Source organism: Carlito syrichta, unplaced genomic scaffold, assembly GCF_000164805.1.
Source record: "Carlito syrichta isolate Samal-C Ts95f unplaced genomic scaffold, Tarsius_syrichta-2.0.1 Scaffold304507, whole genome shotgun sequence".
NCBI lineage: Eukaryota > Metazoa > Chordata > Mammalia > Primates > Tarsiidae > Carlito > Carlito syrichta.
Window position 1 is genome coordinate 42,898 of NW_007248603.1, and position 18,897 is coordinate 61,794.

Below are 18,897 nucleotides of genomic sequence, written 5' to 3' on the forward strand. Positions count from 1 at the left end.
TGGGCGGGGCCGCGGGGAAGGTGTGCCGGGGGCTGGTTGGGGGCGGGGCCGAGGCGCTGACGTCACGGGGAGGCGCGCGGGGAGGTGAGCGCCGCGGCGGGCGGGGGAGCTCACTCCGGGCTGCCAGCGCGGAGCCGCCCTGCCTCGACATCTCCCTGCGCGGCCGTCATGTCTCTACCGAGCAGCGTCCCGCGCCTCCTCCGCACGCAAGTGCACTCTGTCCTGAGCAAGTCTGTCCACTCCGTGGCGGTGATAGGGGCCCCGTTCTCACAGGGACAGGTGAGGACCTGGAGAAAGCGGCCGTGGGTGCGGGGACCCGGAGGCGAGGAGAGAATGGGGAAAACGGCGAGGGGACCCGGCGGGGTCCCGCGATTGGGCACCGGGAGAGCACGTGGGGTTTCCCCCGCAGAGTATGGAGGTGGAGGGAGGGTATCCTGTATGGGATGGAGGGCGCTCTGTTTGGGTGAGGTAGTCCTGTATGGGATGGAGGGCGCCTTGAATGGGGTGAGGGAGCCCTCCATGGGAGGGAGGGAGGGAGGGCGCCGTTTATGGGGTTGCACCGCCCTGTACCGGGTGAGGGCACCCTGTATGCGGTTAGCGCGCCCTATATGGGATGGAGGGCTCCCTGTAAGGGGTGAGGGAGGTTTCCGTGGCCTCCCCACGAAGAACGAGAAGACGGGGGTCCGGCCTGGGGTGCTGGAGCGAGGGCAAGGGGAAGCGAGTCCTGGGAGGCGCTGGAGGGGGCGAAACCGGCCGGAACCCCCGTGGAAACTCGCCAGCGCTACGAAGGGTTGGAGCTGCAGGACCCTCTCCCGAAGGAGCACCGGCTGCGAGAGCCGGCGCGGCCTTCGGCGCGGGAGGACGGCCGGCCGTTGTGTCCTCTTCGATGGAAGAGACCGGGTGGAGCAGCGGCTCCGGCCCCGCCCGGGGTCCTAAGCTGGGGCAGCCCCGGCTGTGCCGTGGCTGGGGAGCGTGACTTGATCCCGGCCACGGAGATGCTTCCCCCTCCTCCCTGCGCATGTCTGATGATGACCAGGCCCTAGAGCTGGGAGGACAGTTCTAGGTGGAGGGGCTGATGCGGCACAGGCTCTCAGAGGAATCTGCTGGGAACCACGTGTAGTGCAGCGGACTGCTGTGTTTTTGTGAACAGTTTCCCCGCCCAGTCACCTTCCCTCACATCTAACCGTGTAATTTGTGTAACTGACAGAAAAGAAAAGGCGTGGAATACGGCCCAGCTGCCATAAGAGAAGCCGGCTTGATGAAGAGGCTTTCCAAGTTGGGTGAGTGGCGGGATTTTAGAAGTCGGTGGGGGACGAGTAACAGACTGCCTCGAAGCAAGCTCTGCTGTCCAGGGACCACACCGTGTCAGCTGTGTATGTGAGGACAGTCTGCTGCGTCTCCCATCCTCCCTGATTCCGCCTGCGGCTATCAAGGAGTCTTCAGGGAAAGTCTTGCTGCAATAAAGAGTGTGTGGAAGGCAGGGAGGCGGAGGGAGGAAGGCCTGGCAATGCTGCTGGTGGTTGCAGAGTGGCACTAAGCACCGGTTCCAGCTCTTGAGGGCACAGTCGACCCTTCCTCCTGTAAACCCATCCCTCTTCACTCAGTTATGAGATGCTGGTGATTCACCAGTCTCATCATTTCCTCTCTCTACTCATTTCCTCTCTAGGGTTGATTACTGGAAGCAGGGCTTAGAGCTGTGTTTTTTTTTTTTTGAGTTGGAGTCTCACTCTGTCGCCCAAACTGGAGTGCAGTGGCCGCTCCCAGCCACCGCAGCCTCGACCTCCTGGGCTCCAGGCGATACTTCTGCCTCAGCCTTCCAAGTAACTGGAACTACAGGCATGCGCTACCACGCCCGGCTGATTTTTTGATTTATTGTAGAGATGAGGTCTCGCCAAGTTGCCCAGGCAGGTCTCGAACCCTCGGGCTCAGGCAATCCACTCACCTCAGCCTCCCAAACTGCGGGATTACAGGCTGAGCCACTGAACCCGGCTAGAGCTGTGTTTCAAATTTACCTGATTATGAAAATTACCTGAGTTACTTGTTCAAAATACAGATTCCTAGGCTCCATGGGCGAGTCTGGCTTATTGGGCCTGAGAAGGAACCCAGTTATGTGCATTTTTACAAACACCTCAGGTAATCAGAAGTAAAATTGCAGTCTTGTGCTTAAAATAGTACTCTGAGCTTTTAGAACTGGAAGTAAAGCCGGGCGTGGTGGCTCAGCCTGTAATCCCGTGCCTTTGGGAGGCTGAGGTGAGTGGATTGCCTGAGCCCGAGGGTTCGAGACCTGCCTGGGCAACTTGGCGAGACCTCATCTCTACAATAAATCAAAAAATCAGCCGGGCGTGGTAGCGCATACCTGTAATTCCGGCTACTTGGAAGGCTGAGGCAGAAGGATCGCCAGAGCCCAGCAGGTTGAGGCTGCAGTGGCTGGGAGCGGCCACTGCACTCCAGTCTGAGCGACAGAGTGAGACTCCAACCAAAAAGAAAACAAAAAAACTGGAAGTAGATCTGACCCAAAGATAACTGCCATCTCTATAATAAAGAACCTTTCTTTTAGTAAAAGCATACCAAGTTTCAATACCTTTTTGATAGGAAGGGTCTTCTTTATATTTCACCCAAATGTTTCTGGAGGCTGCTCAGGCCATTTGCTCAACTTATGTTAGGACTATTCACACATCTTTTCTGGTGCTGTAAGTGCAGTGTGAGGCAGCAGGGAGACCCTGGAGATGGAATACAGAATCTAGGTGAGCTACAAAGCCCCTCCTCACTCTTGCTCTGGAATCTGCTCTGCTGATCATGAGTCCATTTCAAGGGACATCATCTCCTTCCAAAACACAGAAGAAAAATGAAGTCACTGCAATCTCTGAGCTGAGGGATCCTTCATATACCTTCAACTACATATGGATATGGTGACTTGGATTGAATACTCAAAATTAACTTCCCTGTTAAATAGTGTCTTTTTTAAAATCACACTTTTTTCCCTTAGAGACAGGATCTCACTCTGTTATGCAGACTGGAGTGCAGTGGTGCAGTCACAACTCACTGCAGCCTTAAACTCTTGGGCTTAAGAATAAATCCTCCAGGCGGGCTCGGTGGCTCAGCCTGTAATCCTGCGCCTTTGGGAGGCTGAGGCGGAAGGATCGCCGGAGCCCAGCAGGTCAAGGCTGCAGTGGCCAGGACCGGCCACTGCACTCCAGCCTGGGTGACAGAGTGAGACTCCAACAAAAAAAAAAAAAAAAAAAAGAATAAATCCTCCCACGTAGCTGGGACTAGAGGTGCTCCTCACCATGCCTGGCTAACTTAAACATTTTTTGTGTATAGACAGGGGTCTTTCAGTGTTACCCAGACTAGGCTCAAACTCCTGGACTCAAGCAATCCTCCTCCTTGGGCTCCCAAAGTGCTGGGATTACAGGTGTGAGCCACCATCCCCAGTTTCTTCTTCAGTAAGTTCTCTTTCATAGTCATTTTACTAACTCTCCAAGTTCACCACCAATGATGAAAGATAAGCTGCTAAGATTAAATCTTTTAATGTGTCACAAGTCACCTAACGGGAGGAGGTTTTTATTCCTGTTTATGAGTCTACTGTCTTTTTTCTTTTTTTAGTTGGAGTCTCATTCCGTCACTCAGGCTGAAGTGCAGTGGCACTCTCAGGGCCACCCCAGAGTTAATCTGCGGGGCTCAGGCGATCCTTCCACCTCAGCCTTCCAAGTAGCTGGAACTACAGGCATGTGCTACCAAGCCCGGCTACTTTTTTGAGTTGTAGAGATGAGGTCTCCCCATGTTGCCCAGGCTGGTCTCAAACCTGCAGGCTCAGGCAATCCACTCACCTTAGCCTTCAAGTGCTGGGATTACAGGCTGAGCCACCAAGCCGGGTGCTGTCTCTTAAAATAGCTCGTACACACTCTGGCTTTTTAAAAGAATCATTTTACACTGAAGACAACAATCTCTGGTAATCACTATTTTTAAATGCCAGATAAATCTCTGCAGCTCATCTGATGAACTGAGCCAGGCATTGCTCAAATTGCTCTGCTGTCTCTAGATCCTGCCTTAAGAGGCTCCTGACAAGAGGCAGTTTTAGCCTTTCACAGAGGAGACCTTCATGATATTCAGCTGAGGCTGCTGAATGAGGGGGGAGGGGCACATGGATCACAGCTTCCTTTACTCAAGGCTGGTAGACCTCCTTTCAGAGCATAGCTCTTGGTATTTTTCCACTCCAACCCGAGAGGCCATTCTCTTTTAAATATTATTCCCTCTACTGCTTCCTCGTTAAACTCCCAACCTGAGGTGATGGTCTTTCCTTTCATTTTTTCCAAATATCTTTAGTTATACACTTATATCCTTACCTGGTCGCTGATTGGCAGCCCAGTATCACCAGCAGTCTGAAACAGAATCTCATTGCATATTCAATAAGATTGTGACACTCAGCAGATTTTTAGCATGTGGCTTTGGCTAATCTCCTGGAATATGCTGGAGAAAAGTACAGTTTCAGTTGCTCTATTCCTAAACAAAACCAAAATAACTGAAGTCCTCCACTTTCAAATCAGCAGCACGGGTGGAATTTCAAGGGTGAGAAGACCCATGGAAAGGTAATTTCACAACTCCTTTTGTTCCTTGCGTTTGCTCTGATGTCACAGGCTGCTGGTGTTGCCATGACACCAGTTAAATTTCCTGTTTTCTTGAATATATTTGACTTAGTGTCTGGGCTTATGTGTCGTTGTCCGTGTCCAACACCCCCCCCCAGAATTAGAAAACACATTCAATGGTAAAACCATTGATTTTAGTGTATAAAGAGGGTTTAGGAGAATGAAGAGGCATTGCTCTGGTAAGGCTCAGAGGCATCCGCTCCTGGTTCTGGTCATCTCTGATAGCTGTGATCATTTGTCCTTTTCTCTCCAGAAGTAGAATGAGGCCAGGCTCGGTGGCTCAGCCTGTAATCCCAGCACTTTGGGAGGCCGAGGCGAGTGGATTGCCTGAGCCCGCGGGTTCGTGACCTGCCTAGGCAACTTGGCGAGACCTCGTCTCTACAATAAATCAAAAACTAGCCGGGCGTGGTAGCCCGTGTCTGTAGTTCCAGCTACCTGGAAGGCTGAGGGCGGAAGGATTGCTGGAGCCCAGCAGGTCGAGGCTGCGGTGGCCAGGAGCGTGCCACTGCACTCCAGTCTGGGCGACAGAGTGAAACTCCAACTCAAAAAAAAAAAAAGTAGAGAGAGTGTTCTGTGAGTAAAGATAGCTGTAAGCTGCTGTTCACACTTGGGGGTCTCTGGTTTTGTAATTATGATCATTTGACCCAGCTATGGTACTGAAAAGGCAACAGCCACAGGGACAGCTGTCTAAATGCTCTTGCCTTCGTGACCCACCTGGGCAACTTGGTGAGACCTCATCTCTACAATAAGTCAAAAATTAGCTGGGCGTGGTAGCGCGCACCTGTAATTCCGGCTACTTGGAAGGCTGAGGCGGAAGAATCGCTGGAGCCCAGTGGTGGCCAGGAGCAGCCACTGCACTCTAGTCTGGGCGACAGAGTGAGACTCCAACTCACACACACACACACAACATAAATAAATAAATAAATAAATAAATAAATAAATGCTCTTGCCACTGTGACAAGGGTCCTGGAGTTCAGGAAGCTATTTGGGAACTACCCTGGTTCCCTTTAACTAAACTAAGGACATTTGTTCTTCCTGTTAGACTGGAAAACAGAAATCTCTGGTTGAAACTGGTTGAGACTCAAGGATCTGATTTGCTTTTGTAAGCGCTGCTGGTAGAGGGGAGGGCCTGAGACAGTTTAAACATAAGGATGCTTGGTGTGAGAGCTGCTCACTTGCAGTGGATGGGTATGTGAACTCAGGCATCTATTTGCTTTCAGCGGTTGGTAGAGAACATTAGGAATCACAAGTTTAATTACATGTCAGTGATGCTTTGGCTCACTGTCCCTCCTACCTTTCTATTGAAACTACCTTGAGGCTGGGCTTGGTGGCTCAGCCAGTAATCCCAGCACTTTGGAAGGCCAAGGTGAGTGGATTGCCTGAGCCCATGGGTTCAAGACCAGCCCCGGCAACTTGGCGAGACTTCGTCTCAACAACAACAACAAAAAGTTAGCGGGGGTGTGGTAGTGCGCACCTGTAGTTCTGGCTACTTGGAATGCTGAGGCGGACAGATCACAGGAACCCAGCAGGTTGATGCTGGGGTGGCCATGAGCGAGCCACTGCACTCCAGCCTGGGCAATGGAGTGAGACTCAGATTCCAACTCAAAAAAACAAAAAAACAAAAAAACTCACTGATTTGTCAGCCTTTATTTTGCTGGACTTCTTGATCACAACTGATCATTTTATTCCTGAAATATTGTCCTCTTTAACCAAGACTCCCTCTGGGATCTCCGTTTTCCACTGACTGGCCCTTCCTGGAGTCCTCTGAGGTGCCCTCCTCTTCTTCCCACCCCTGAAATGTTGCTGTCCCCAGTGTTCCATCCCTGGCATATTCTCAGGGATGCCCCAGAGACTCTCACCCATTACCCACTTACCCTTGCAACTCTAACCTTCCTCTGGAATGCCAAGCTTGTCCAAGCAGCCTCATCTCACACTCACAGATGTCTTGAACTCAACATGTTTGAAACTGAGTATGTTATCTCCTCCCTCAAATTCGCCTCTCCTGCTGTCTTCCCACTATCACCCATTATCTACTTAAGTCAAACTCAAAGATGGTCACAGTTCTCTCTCTCTCCTTCCTTTCTGTCCCTTACGTCTGTTGACCAGAGTCTTGTTGATTTCACCTCCTAATGGATTAGAATCCACCTCCTCGACAGTACTGCTCTAGTTCTGCCCCTCTTCTTGCACCTGGCTACAGCTTTCAAGTTGGATCTCTTGTCTGACTGTATTTCAACCCTTGCTTAAAGTCTTTCCATGGCCTTTATTTATTTATTTTTTTGAGTCGGGGTCTCACTCTGTTGCCGGGGCTGGAGTGCAGTGGTATGATCATAGTTCACTACAGCCTCGACCTCCTAGACTCAGAGCGATCCTTACACCTCAGCTTCCTGAGTAGCAGGGACAACAGGTGGGTGCCATGATCCAGACTAATTTTTAAAATTTTCTTGGTAAAGACAAGATCTCACTATGTCACCCAAGCTAGGCTGGTCTCGAGCTCCTGGGCTCAAGCAATCCTCCTGTCTTGGCTTCCCAAAGTGCTAGGATTACAGCCATGAGCCACTGCTTCCAACCATGGCTTTCAGACTTTTGGATCTAAAATGAATCCATGCTTCTGAGACTTTTGTTATTTATATGTCATCTTGACTAACTTCCCATATCCGTGTTTCACTTGTATTATTTATTTTGGTATTTTTCTTTAAATTGGCTTTACAGTTCTATTTTTTTTTTTCTTTTTTTGAGTTGGAGTCTTACTCTGTTGCCCAGACTGGAGTGCAGTGGCTTGCTTCCGGCTAGTGCAGCCTCGACATGCTGGGCTCTGGCGATCCTTCCGCCTCAGCCTTCCAAGTAGCTGGAACTACAGGAGTGCGCTACCATGCCCGGCTAGTTTTTGATTTATTGTAGAGATGAGGTCTCGCCAAGTTGCCCAGGTGGGTCTCGAATCCATGGGCTCAGGCAGTTCACTCACCTCAGCCTCCCAAAGTGCGAGATTACAGGCTGAGCCACCGAGCCCGGCTGGGTTCTATACTTTTAAAACACAGCCTGCTCCTACAATAAACAATGAAATCTCAGGCTTGTGTTATATTTTTCTAACACATTTTCATTTTACTTACTTTTAATTTTTTAGAGATGGAATTGCCCAGTATATGTTGCTTAGGCTGGTCTCAAAATCCTGGGCTCAAGCAGTCCTCCTGCATAGACCTCCCAAGTTTCTGGGGTTGCTTTGGTTTTTGAACCATGATGTTTCTTTTTTTTTTTTTTTTTGTAGAGATGAGGTCTTGCCAAGTTGCCCAGGCGGGTCTCGAACTGCGGGCTCAGGCAATCCACTTGCTTCAGCCTCCCATTGCTGGAATTATAGGCTGAGCCACCGAGCCCAGCCTGCTCATTGAACTTTAAATGTAAATTAATATAACGTATGCTTTAAAGCTGTTTAGACATTTTCAGGTTTCGTTTTTCTTTTCTTTTGAGTCAGGCTCTCCCTCCAGGTTTATTTTTCTTAGTATCAGCTTTTAGTCACTAAAAACTGTAACAAGGCAAGGTTAGTGGCTCATACCTGTAATGTCAGTACTTTGGGAGGCCAAGGGCTGCAGATTGCTTGAGCCTAGGAGTTTGAGATCAGCCTAAGCAACATAGTGAAATCTTGTCTCTACCAAAAAAAAAAAAGAAAATTAGCTGGGTGTGGTGGCACACACCTGTAGTCCCAGCTACTCAGGAGGCTAAGGTGGAAAATCATTTGAACCCAGGAGGTTGAGGTTGCCATGAGCCATGATCATTGTGATCATACACTGCACTCCAGCTTGGACAACAAAAAACCAAAACAACAAAAAAACTACAACAAGTTTGTTCACTCACTAATTTTTGTATACATATTTGTATTTGTATTCGAGCACTACTAAGCCCTAGGTGCTGAGAATATAGCACTGGACAAAACAGAAATCCCTGTTATCATGGAACTCATTCTGATGAAGGGTAGTTGAAAGTGGACATAAGTAAAATCTACAGTATGTATGATGGCAATGAGTGCTAGCAAGTAAGTGAAAGCAAAGGATGGGGTCGGCATGCTGGGACGGGGTAAGATGGCAGATATTTCAGGGAAGCTTCCGAGAAGGTGCTACTTGAGCAGACCTTAGGGAGGTAAGGAAGAGAAACCTATACACATCTGCAGGAAGAAGAGGGTTCGGTTCAGGCAGAGGGAAGGGTAAGTGCAAAGACCCTAGAATAAAAAGGTGCTGGAACGTTCAGAGAACAAATCACTATGAGTGAGCTCTGGCCAGTGGCTACCATGTGGAAGGAGTGGGCCTTCTGCTCTCTTATCTCCAGTGTTTCAAGAAAAGCCAGAAATCTGCATTTTTATGGGACTCCTGTTTTATTTATCGAGTCACTGACTTGAAACTCACTGAGTTGTTTTATAACACACTATAGTCACATCAGTGAAAATAGTGGCATAGGACTTCCAAAAATTCTCTTTCAAAAAAGGAATGAGCCGGCTGTGGTGGCTCATACCTGTGATCCCAGCACTTTGGGAGGTGGGGGTGAGAGGATTGCCTGAGCCCGGAAATTTGAGACCAGCCTGGGCGATTTGGCAAGACCTTGTCTCTACAAAAAAAAAATAAATTAGCCAGGTGTGATGGTGTGTGCCTGTAGTTCCAGCTACTTGGAAGGCTGAGGTGGAAGGATCGCCTAAACCCAGCAGGTGAAGGCTACAGTGGCCATGAACATGCCACTGTATTCTAGCCTGGGTGACAAAGTGAGACTCCAACTAAAAAAATAAAAAACAAACAAGGAATGAGAGCATCAGCAAAAACTATCAGCACCAACTTCTCTGTAAATTAACCAAAGGCTTGCATCAATCTGGGGAGCATTTACTCAAGAGAAACTGTTGAATGTCAGCCAGAACATTAAGATTTGTGGCATTTTAACTTGCCCTATTCCCATATAGCCTCTCCCCAGATCAGCTGTAGCCTTGAACATCAACAGCCTGCAATCACCATAAAAACCAAAAGCCTGGTAGTCACTGGAGGGAGAGATCAGGGGCACCTTCACAGACCGTTCCCAGAGAATTGTCATTTGACCTGTCTGGTGGCTTCCTAGAATTCCCTACTCAACCAGTCATAAAGACTGGTTGGCGGCTACTCGGAAGGCTGAGGCGGAAGGATCACTGGAGCCCAGCAGGTCAAGGCTGCGGTGGCTGGGAGCGGCCACTGCACTCCAGTCTGGGTGACGGAGTGAGACTCCAATTAAAAAAAAACAAAGAAAGACTGGTTGGTCTTTATTTGACCAACACAAGTCAGTAGGAAAGAATATTCTTCAGTAAATGGGGTGTTGGGACCAACAGCCCATTTACTGAAGAATATTCTTTCCTAGTGACTTCACACTTTTGGGATATTCACATACCAAAAAAATAAAGAATTTAGGTCCCCACCTCACACCACATACAAAAGCTAACTCAATGAACCAAAATCCTAAATGTAATGCTAAAACTATCAAACTGTCAGAAGAAAACATATGAGAGGATCTTTGTGTCTTGAGTTAGGCATGGCTTTCTTAGATATCCCACCAAAATTAAAATAGCAAAAATAAAAATAAATTGGATTTCATCAAAACTGAAAACATTTGTTTCAAACAGCACTACCAAGAAAATGAAAAGATTGCACATTGTATGGGAGAAAATATTTGCAAATCATCTATCTGATAAAGCTCTAGTGTCCAGAAAGCAAATAGCTATAACAACTGAACAATGAAGATAACGCAACTTAAATCCTGGCAGTAGATTTAATTGGACATTTCTCAAAAAAAGTTATACAAATGGGCAATAAACACATTAGTCATTAGAAAAATGCAAATAAAAACTACAATGAAATATCTCATACCCACCAGGATGGTTATAATAAAAAAGGTAGGCAATACCAAGTATTGATGAGGGTGTAGACAGATTAGACCGCTCATACACTACTGATGTGAATGTAAAATTATGCAGCCTCATTGAAAAACAGTTTGGCAGTTCCTCAAAAAGTTATAGTATCATATGATAGAGCAGTTCCACTCCTACATGATGTATATCCTCATGAATATCTTCAGAATTCAAAACATATGTCCACACAAAAACTTATGTACAAATTTCTTAGTAGCATTATTCATAATGGTCAAATGTAGAAACAACACAAATATCCATCAACTGATGAACAGATGAGGAAAACTGGATATATTCATACAATGGAGTGTTACTCAGCCATAAAAGGAATGAATACTAATTGGTGCTACAGCATGGATGAACCTTGAAAACATTATGCTATATCAAAGAAGGCAGACACAAAAGATCAGAAGTCATATGATTCTATTCATAGGCAATGTCCAGAAGAAGCAAATCCATTGAGACAGAAAGAACAGAAAGTAGATGAGTGGTTCCTGAGGCCAGGGGGGAGAGGAGGATGGGGAGTGACTGCTAATGGGTTTGGATTTCTTTTTTTTTTTTTTTTTTGAGTCAGAGTCTCACTCTCACCCAGGCTAGAGTGGGGTGGCACGCTCATGGCCACCGCAGCCTTGACCTACTGGGCTCAGGTGATCCTTCTGCCTCAGCCTTCCAAGTAGCTGGAACCACAGATGTGCACCACCATGCCTGGCTAATTTTTTTTGATTTATTGTAGAGACAAGTTCTCGGCAAGTTGTCCAGCCTGGTCTCAAACTTCTGGACTCAGGCAATCCTCTCACCTCCGAAAGTGCTGGGATTACAGGCGTGAGCCACCATGCCCGACTTCTTTTTTATTTTAATTCATTCATATTATTTTAGAGTTGTGGGGTACAAGTGAGGGTTTGTTATATAAGTAGGCTGCATGCAAGTGAAGTTTGGGCTTCTAGCTGGCCCTCTCTCCTCTTGGTAGTAGACCAGGTACCCTTTGTGTTGATACATGTCCCCCTTCCTCCTGCCTCCCTCCGATCCCTAGCAGTGCCCAGCATCTGCCAATCCCACTCTTGTGTGTGTGATTTTTATTTTTTATTTTTTGTAGAGACAAGGTTTTACTATGTTGCCCAGGCTGGTCTCAAACTCGGCTCAAGCAATCCTCTCGCCTCGGCCTCCCAAAGTGCTAGGATTACAGGCATGAGTCACCGCGCCCAGCCTCCAATATTATTCTTATGCCAGTGTGACTAGTGTTCAGGGCCCACTTATGAGTGAGAACATGTGGTAATCAGTTCTTTGTTTCTGTGATAGTTCACTTTATGATGGTCTTCAGCTGCATCCAAGTTGCTGTGAAGGTCATGATTTTGCTCTTCTTTATGGCTGCTGGATTTCTTTTTGAAGGGTGATGAAGGGGTTATGGAATTAGACAGTGCTGAGGTTTATACAACTTTGTTAATATATTAAAAACCACTGCATTATGAATTCTAAAAGGATGAATTTTATGGTATGTGAATTCCGTTTCAATAATAACCAAAAAACTATATAGGCAGCTGTGCTCTGTAAGGATATGTATATGGGACTTCTGAATTGCTAGTACTGGTCTATTTTGTGATTTTTGGGGAGTAATTTTAGGATGTTTGCTTTACAATCATTTGTTATCTTTTATACAAGTTTTATGTATTTATATTTATATGTTATACTGTGAAATATACAGTAAACACACTGTAGACTTGACAAATCGTATCTATTGACAGATCTGAATCTTTTCAACCTCTAGTTTTGGGCATTGAAAAAAAGATGAGGCTGGGCTTGGTGGCTCAGTCTGTATGTAATCCCAGCACTTGGGAGGCCGAGGTGAGTGGACTGCCTGAGCCCGCGGGTTCGAGACCCACCCAGGCAACTTGGTGAGACCTCGTCTCTATAATAAATCAAAAATTAGCTGGGCATGGTAGCTCGCGTTTGTAGTTCTGGCTACTTGGAAGGCTGAGGCGGAAGGATTGCCAGAGCCCAGCAGGTAGAGGCTGCAGTGGCTAGAAGCGTGCCACTGCACTCTAGTCTAGGTGTCAGAGTGAGAGTCAAAAAAAAAAAAAAGAAAAAAGATGAAACTAGCACCTCTAAGGTGCTTCTTGAACAGTTTTCTTCTATCTTGGGGACAATAACTGGTTGCTAGCAAGTATCAGTGATGTTTCTGAAGGGCGTGCAGGGCTGCCTTGACCATTTGCACTCTCCTATTAAAGACTTAGTCTATCTCCACAGCAAGGAGGAAATAAAACCAGAGCAGCTGTCAAAAAAAAAAAGACTTTTCCTAGGGTCGAAGTATGCGATTGGAAGCTAAGTTGTTGGAATGAGCGTGTTTGTTTAAGATTAGCAAAGTTCTGGATTCTTCTTTCATTTCTGAAGTTATTCTGGTATATTTTTGGACGAGTAAATGTCTAGCACATTGGCTTTATGTTTTCTTTGGGGACCTGGCATAATCCCAGACCACTCCACTGCTTTGAACTTCCTCTGTGCCTCACTGTCCTTGGGATGGGTCACCTGTAGTGGGAAGTGGCATCCCTCAGGCTCCCCTGCCACTCTCAAGTCCACATGGAGTGTAACCAGTAGTGATCTATTTCTCTGGGTTCAGCTGTGTATTTTCCAGATCTTGCTATTGCAGTTTCCTTTTGTTTGTTGTTGTTGTTTTATTTTTATTTTTTGAGTCAAAGTCTCACTCTTTTGTCCACGCTGGCAGGCAGTGGCATGCTCACGGGCACCACAGCCTTGACATGCTGGGCTCAGAGGATCCTTCTGCCTCAGCCTCCCAAGTAGCTGGAATTACAGGCATGCACCATGCCTAGCTAATTTTTTGATTTTTATTGTAGAGACGAGGGCTTTCCAAGTTGCCCAGGCTGGTCTTGAACCCCTGGACTCAGGCAGTCCTCTCGCCTCCACCTCCCAAAGCACTGGGATTACAGGCATGAGCCACCACCCAGAGGCAGCAGAGATTTTAACTTAACACCTCTTACTCCAAAGTTGTCTGACATTTAATTTTAACATTTGACACCTTCTACACTGTACTAGGCATTTGCTATTATCCCATTTCGTCATCTGTAAAAAGCAAATTTTTACCACCTCATAGCCATTGGGATGGGTACCATAAAAACAAAAAAAAAAAAAAAAAAACAAGTGTCAACAAGAATGTGGGGAAATTGGAACCCTTGTGGGGACATAAAATGGTGGAGCTGCTGTGGAAAGCAGTATGACTATGTCTTAAAAAATAAAAAAATATAATTACTGTATGATTAAACAATTTCACTTATGGGTACATATCCAAGAGAATTGAAAGCATGGTCTCAAAGAAGTATTTGTAGACCTGGGTTCATAGCAACATTATTAATAATAGCCAACCTGGGCAGCGAGACCTCATCTCTACAATAAATCAAAAAATCACCGGGCGTGGTAGTGCATGCCTGTAATTCCGGCTACTCAGAAGGCTGAGGCAGAAGGATCACCGGAGCCCAGCAGGTTGAGGCTGCGGTAGCCGGGAGCGGCCACTGCACTCCAGTCTGGGCGACAGAGTGAGACTCCAACTCAAACAAAAAAACAACAAAAAAAACAAATAATAGCCAAAGGTGGACGCAGCCCAAGTGTTCCCTAAAGGGTAAATGAAGAGACAATACATGGTACACACATACAATGGAATATTATTCAGCCTTAGACCTGGCAGGGCTGGACATATTTGCTTATACCTGTAATCCCTGCACTTTGAGGGGATTGCTTGATGCCAGAAGTTTGAGAAAAGCCAGGGCAACAGAGTGAAAATCTGTCTCTACAAAGGGGGAAAAAAAGGCCGGAAATTCTGACATGTGCTGCAATATGGAAAAACCTTGAGAACATTATACTGAGTAAAATAAACCCGTCACAAAAGGACAAATGCTGTATGATTCCACTTATATGAAGTTTCTAGAGTAGTCAAATTTTTAGAAACAGGTAGTAGCCCAGGTGTCATCAGAGGCAAAAAAATAAAACAAAAAAAGAAACAGAGTAGAATAGTAGTTGTTAGGACATGGGGAGAGGGAAGTGAGGAGATAGTTATTGCTTCATTTTTTCAAGATAAGATCTGGAGATGGATGGTGGCAATGGTTACACAGTGATGTGAATGTACTTAATGCCACTGAACTTTTACATGTAAAAATGGTTAGAATGGTATATTGTGTTATGTGTATTTTATCACAATTTAAAATAAAGAAGAAAACTTAAAAACATAAGATATATTAAGAACAAGGAAGGTCATTTTTGAGGTTCTGGCTTCTTGGGGGACATAACAGTGCTTGCTGTGTGTTTGAAAACTCTTCAACTTGTTATTTAGTACGTAGTTTTGATCTGTAAATAAATATCGAAAATAATTGTTTTGTTTGAGTTGGAGTCTCATTCTGCCTCTCAGGCTGGAGTGCAATGGCATGCTCATGGTCACTGCAGCTTCAAACTGCTGGGCTCAGGAGATCCTTCTGCCTCAGCCTTCAAAGTAGCTGGAACTACAGGCATATGCCACCATGCCCAGCTCATATTTTGATTTATGCATGGTCTTCAGCTCTCACTTCTTTTTTTTTTTTGCGTTGGAGTCTCACTCAGTCACCCAGACTGGAGTGCAGTGGCCGCTCCCGGCCACCACAGCCTCGACCTGCTGGGCTCCGGCGATCCTTCCACCTTAGCCTTCCAAGTAGCTGGAACTACAGGCGCATGCTACCACACCCGGCTAGTTTTTGATTTATTGTAGAGATGAGGTCTCACCAAGTTGGCCAGGTGGGTCTCGAACCCGCGGGCTCAGGCAATCCACTCATCTCAGCCTCCCAAGGCACAGGATTACAGGCTGAGCCACCAAGCCCGGCCAGCTCCCACTTCTGAAGATCTTATGTGTGTTCCCATGCCTCCCATGGCAGCTGTCTCATTATCCCTGAGCCCATGTTCTTCTGCTCAGACGTGAACGCTCTTAACATTCTCCCTTCCCTGTCATCCCCCAAATCAGCTGTATCAACAAAGAACCTTTTTTTCCTATGCTCCTCAGAGCATGAGGGATCCGATTCCTGTGTTAGATAAATAAGATGGCACATGTGAAGAGCCCAGAATTAATATGGCTTGAGGAAAGTGGCTCATTTCACTCTCAATAAACAGACTCTGGAGAGCAGCAGCTCAGAGCTGGCTTGGTGGCTCATCATTGCAGTTCGGACCTAGATTCTTGTGCTGCTGGCAAGGCAGAAGCCTCATGGTTTCAGACAGCTGTAGCCTCATTTCTGCCAGCAGGATGGAAGAATGAACCAAGGAAGGATCAAAGAGAGAACTCTTCCCTTCCCAGGCAGTGGCTGTGGGACACTTCCGCTTAACCCTGTCTTCCATGTATCTTCCCTTTTTAACTTTTTGTCATGGAAGTGTTTCAAACATAATGAAAGTAGAGACAGTAAGGTAACCAACTTGATGTGTCCATCAACCAGTGTCAGTCACCAGTTCCTGGCAATCTTTTTCACACCACCTCCAGAACATTGTGAAGCAAATCACAGACATCATGTTTTCACCTGCAAATATTTTATTATCGATCTTTAAAATATAAGATAAAAACTTAACCATGACACCATTATTACACCTAAAATAAGTTAATATCATATACCCATCATTGAGTCATCTTATCCCAACCCAGAAAACCTCTCCACAAAGGTAGGAGAAAAATAAAACAGTTTTGTTACTGAATAAGTGTTAGCCCTTTGCACTTGGAGACATCTCGTGGTTCACCTACCAGCAACTCTATCACACCTTTTTTTTGTAGAGACGAGGTCTCACCAAGTTGCCTGGGTTGGTCTTGAACCCGCCGGCTCAGGCAATTCACTCACCTCGGCCTCCCGAAGTGCTAGGATTACAGGCTGAGCCACTGAGCCCAGTCTCTATCACACTTTTTAATGAAATAGTGAAAAATGAATCACCTCTTACAGTGTTGGAACCAATTATTTTTTGTACTGATATTTGTCTTATAATGAAATTTTGGACATTGAGGAACTTATGACAAAAAATGAAAATGTTATATATTTTTCTAACATGGTAATGTGTGAAATAGTCACTGATGTGTATTGCAGGTTCATTGATACGTGTGCGATAGCCATTTGCTTGATGCCTTCCACCTGGTCTTTTTTTTTTTTTTTTGAGTCTTATTCCATTGCCTGCACACTCATGGCCACCCAGTGTCGACCTGCTGGGCTCTGGCAATCCTTCTGCCTCAGCCTTCCAAGTAACTGGAACTACAGGCATGCGCCACCATGCCTGGCTAATTTTTTGATTTATTGTAGGGATGAGGTCTCGCCAAGTTACCCGGGCAGGTCTCGAACCAGCGGGCTCAGGCAGTCATCTCACCTCGGGCTCCCAAAGTGCTGGGATTATAGGTGTGAGCCACCGTGCCCAGCCTTACATACATGTTTTCAAGGTAAACAGTGATGTGGCCAGGCACAGTGGCTCTTGCCTGTAACCCAGTGCTTTGGGAGATCAAGGAGTGCTTGAGCCCAGGAGTTTTCTGACTAGCCTGGGCAACATAACATGACTCCATTTCTAATTAAAAAGAAAAAGCCAGGCATAGTGGCATGTGCCTGTAGTCCCAGCTACTCAGGGGGCTGAGGCAGGAGGATTGCTAGAGCCCAAGGTTGAGACTGCAGTGAGCTATGATTGCACCACTGCACTCAAGCCTAGGCAACAAAGCGAGACCCTGTCTCTAAAAAAACAAAACAAAAAAAGAGGGCTTGCCAGCTCCTTTTATCACACAAGGTTTATCCTAACTTAACCATGGAAATTAGAGTGGACATCTGGAGGGGAAACAAACGTCTGTTATCTTAACACAGGTGGCAGAGTTTTGCAAATTGGAGCAAGGTGCTCACCACCTGTGCCCTGGGAAGTTAGGCTCTTGGCCTCCCAATAGGAACTGTGAGGTTGAGGCACTCTCTCCCTAGATGTTTGCATTTACAAAAGATGGCTCCATGGGCCCTTGAGGAAATATTCTTGGGTTGTGAGACTGGCAGGGGGCTTATTTAGTCATTATGAAGATTCATGTACATTTATTTACTTTTTTTTTTTGAGTCGGAGTCTCACTCTGTTGCCCAGGCTGGAGTGCAGTGGCACGCTCACTAGAGCCTCAATCTGCTGGGCTCAGGTAATCCTTCCACCTCAGCCTTCCAAGTAGCTAGAACTACGGGCATACACTACCATGCCCAGCTAATTTTTATTTATTTATTGTAGAGACGAGATCTCACCAAAGTGCTGGGATTACAGGCTTGAGCCACCACCCCGGCCTTACATTTTTTTTTTGAGTCAGTCTTTCTATGTCACTTAGGCTGGAGTGCAGTGGCACAAGCGTGGCTCACAGCAGCCTCAACCTGTTGGGCTCAGGCAGTCCTTCTGCCTCAGCCTCCTGAGTACCTGGGACTACAGACACATGCCATCACACTGGGTTAATTTAAAAAATTTTTTGGGTGAGACCTCAGCCTTCCAAGTAGCTAGAACTACGGGCATACACTACCATGCCCAGCTAATTTTTATTTATTTATTGTAGACATGAGATCTCACCAAAGTGCTGGGATTACAGGCTTGAGTCACCGCCCCGGCCCTACATTTTTTTTTTTTTTGAGTCAGTCTTTCTATGTCACTTAGGCTGGAGTGCAGTGGCACAAGCGTGGCTCACAGCAGCCTCAACCTGCTGTGCTCAGGCAATCCTTCGGCCTCAGCCTCCTGAGTACCTGGGACTACAGACACATGCCATCACACTGGGTTAATTTTTAAAATTTTTTGGGCGAGACCTCATCTCTACAATAAATAGAAAAAAAAATTAGCTGGGTGTGGTAGTGCACCTGTAATTCTGGCTACTTGGAAGGCTGAGGCGGAAGGATCGTTGGAGCCCAGCAGGTCGAGGCTGCGGTGACCAAGAGCGGCCACTGCACTCCAGCCTGGGTGACAGAGTGACACCCCAACTCAAAAAAAAATTTTTCTTGTACAGACGAAGTCTTGAGGTCTCACTATGTCGCCCAGGGTGGTCTTGAATTCCAGGTTTCAAGCAATCCTGCCTTGGTCTCCCAAAGTGCTGGAATTACAGGCATTCTGCACCTGACCAATTTACATACATTTAAAAAAAGAAAGACAAGTTTGAAACAAAAGCGAGCCAACTCAACATACATTTGAAAATGACAGAGAAAGAAATTCAGAATCAAAAGGGAGCGAGAGAAGTCTCTTCCCTTATTTTCAACAGGAGGATTAAGGCTCTTAATTTTTTTTTTTTTTTTTTGAGTTGGAGTCTCACTCTGTCGCCCAGATTGGGGTGCAGTGGCCGCTCCCGGCCACCGCAGCCTCGACCTGCTGCTG

General features: G+C 46.5%; 1 protein-coding gene across 1 annotated transcript in view; it reads left to right on the top strand.

Moving 5' to 3' along the window:
- The first annotated feature begins 74 nt into the window (after positions 1-74).
- ARG2 (arginase 2) overlaps positions 75-18,897 on the top strand; it is a 40,061-nt gene continuing 21,238 nt past the window's right edge. The window contains exons 1-2 of the mRNA XM_008060063.2: positions 75-279; positions 1,208-1,280. Of these exons, the coding sequence (XP_008058254.1) occupies positions 169-279; positions 1,208-1,280 (184 nt within the window). The 5' untranslated portion in view covers positions 75-168. The remainder of the gene's footprint in view (positions 280-1,207; positions 1,281-18,897) is intronic.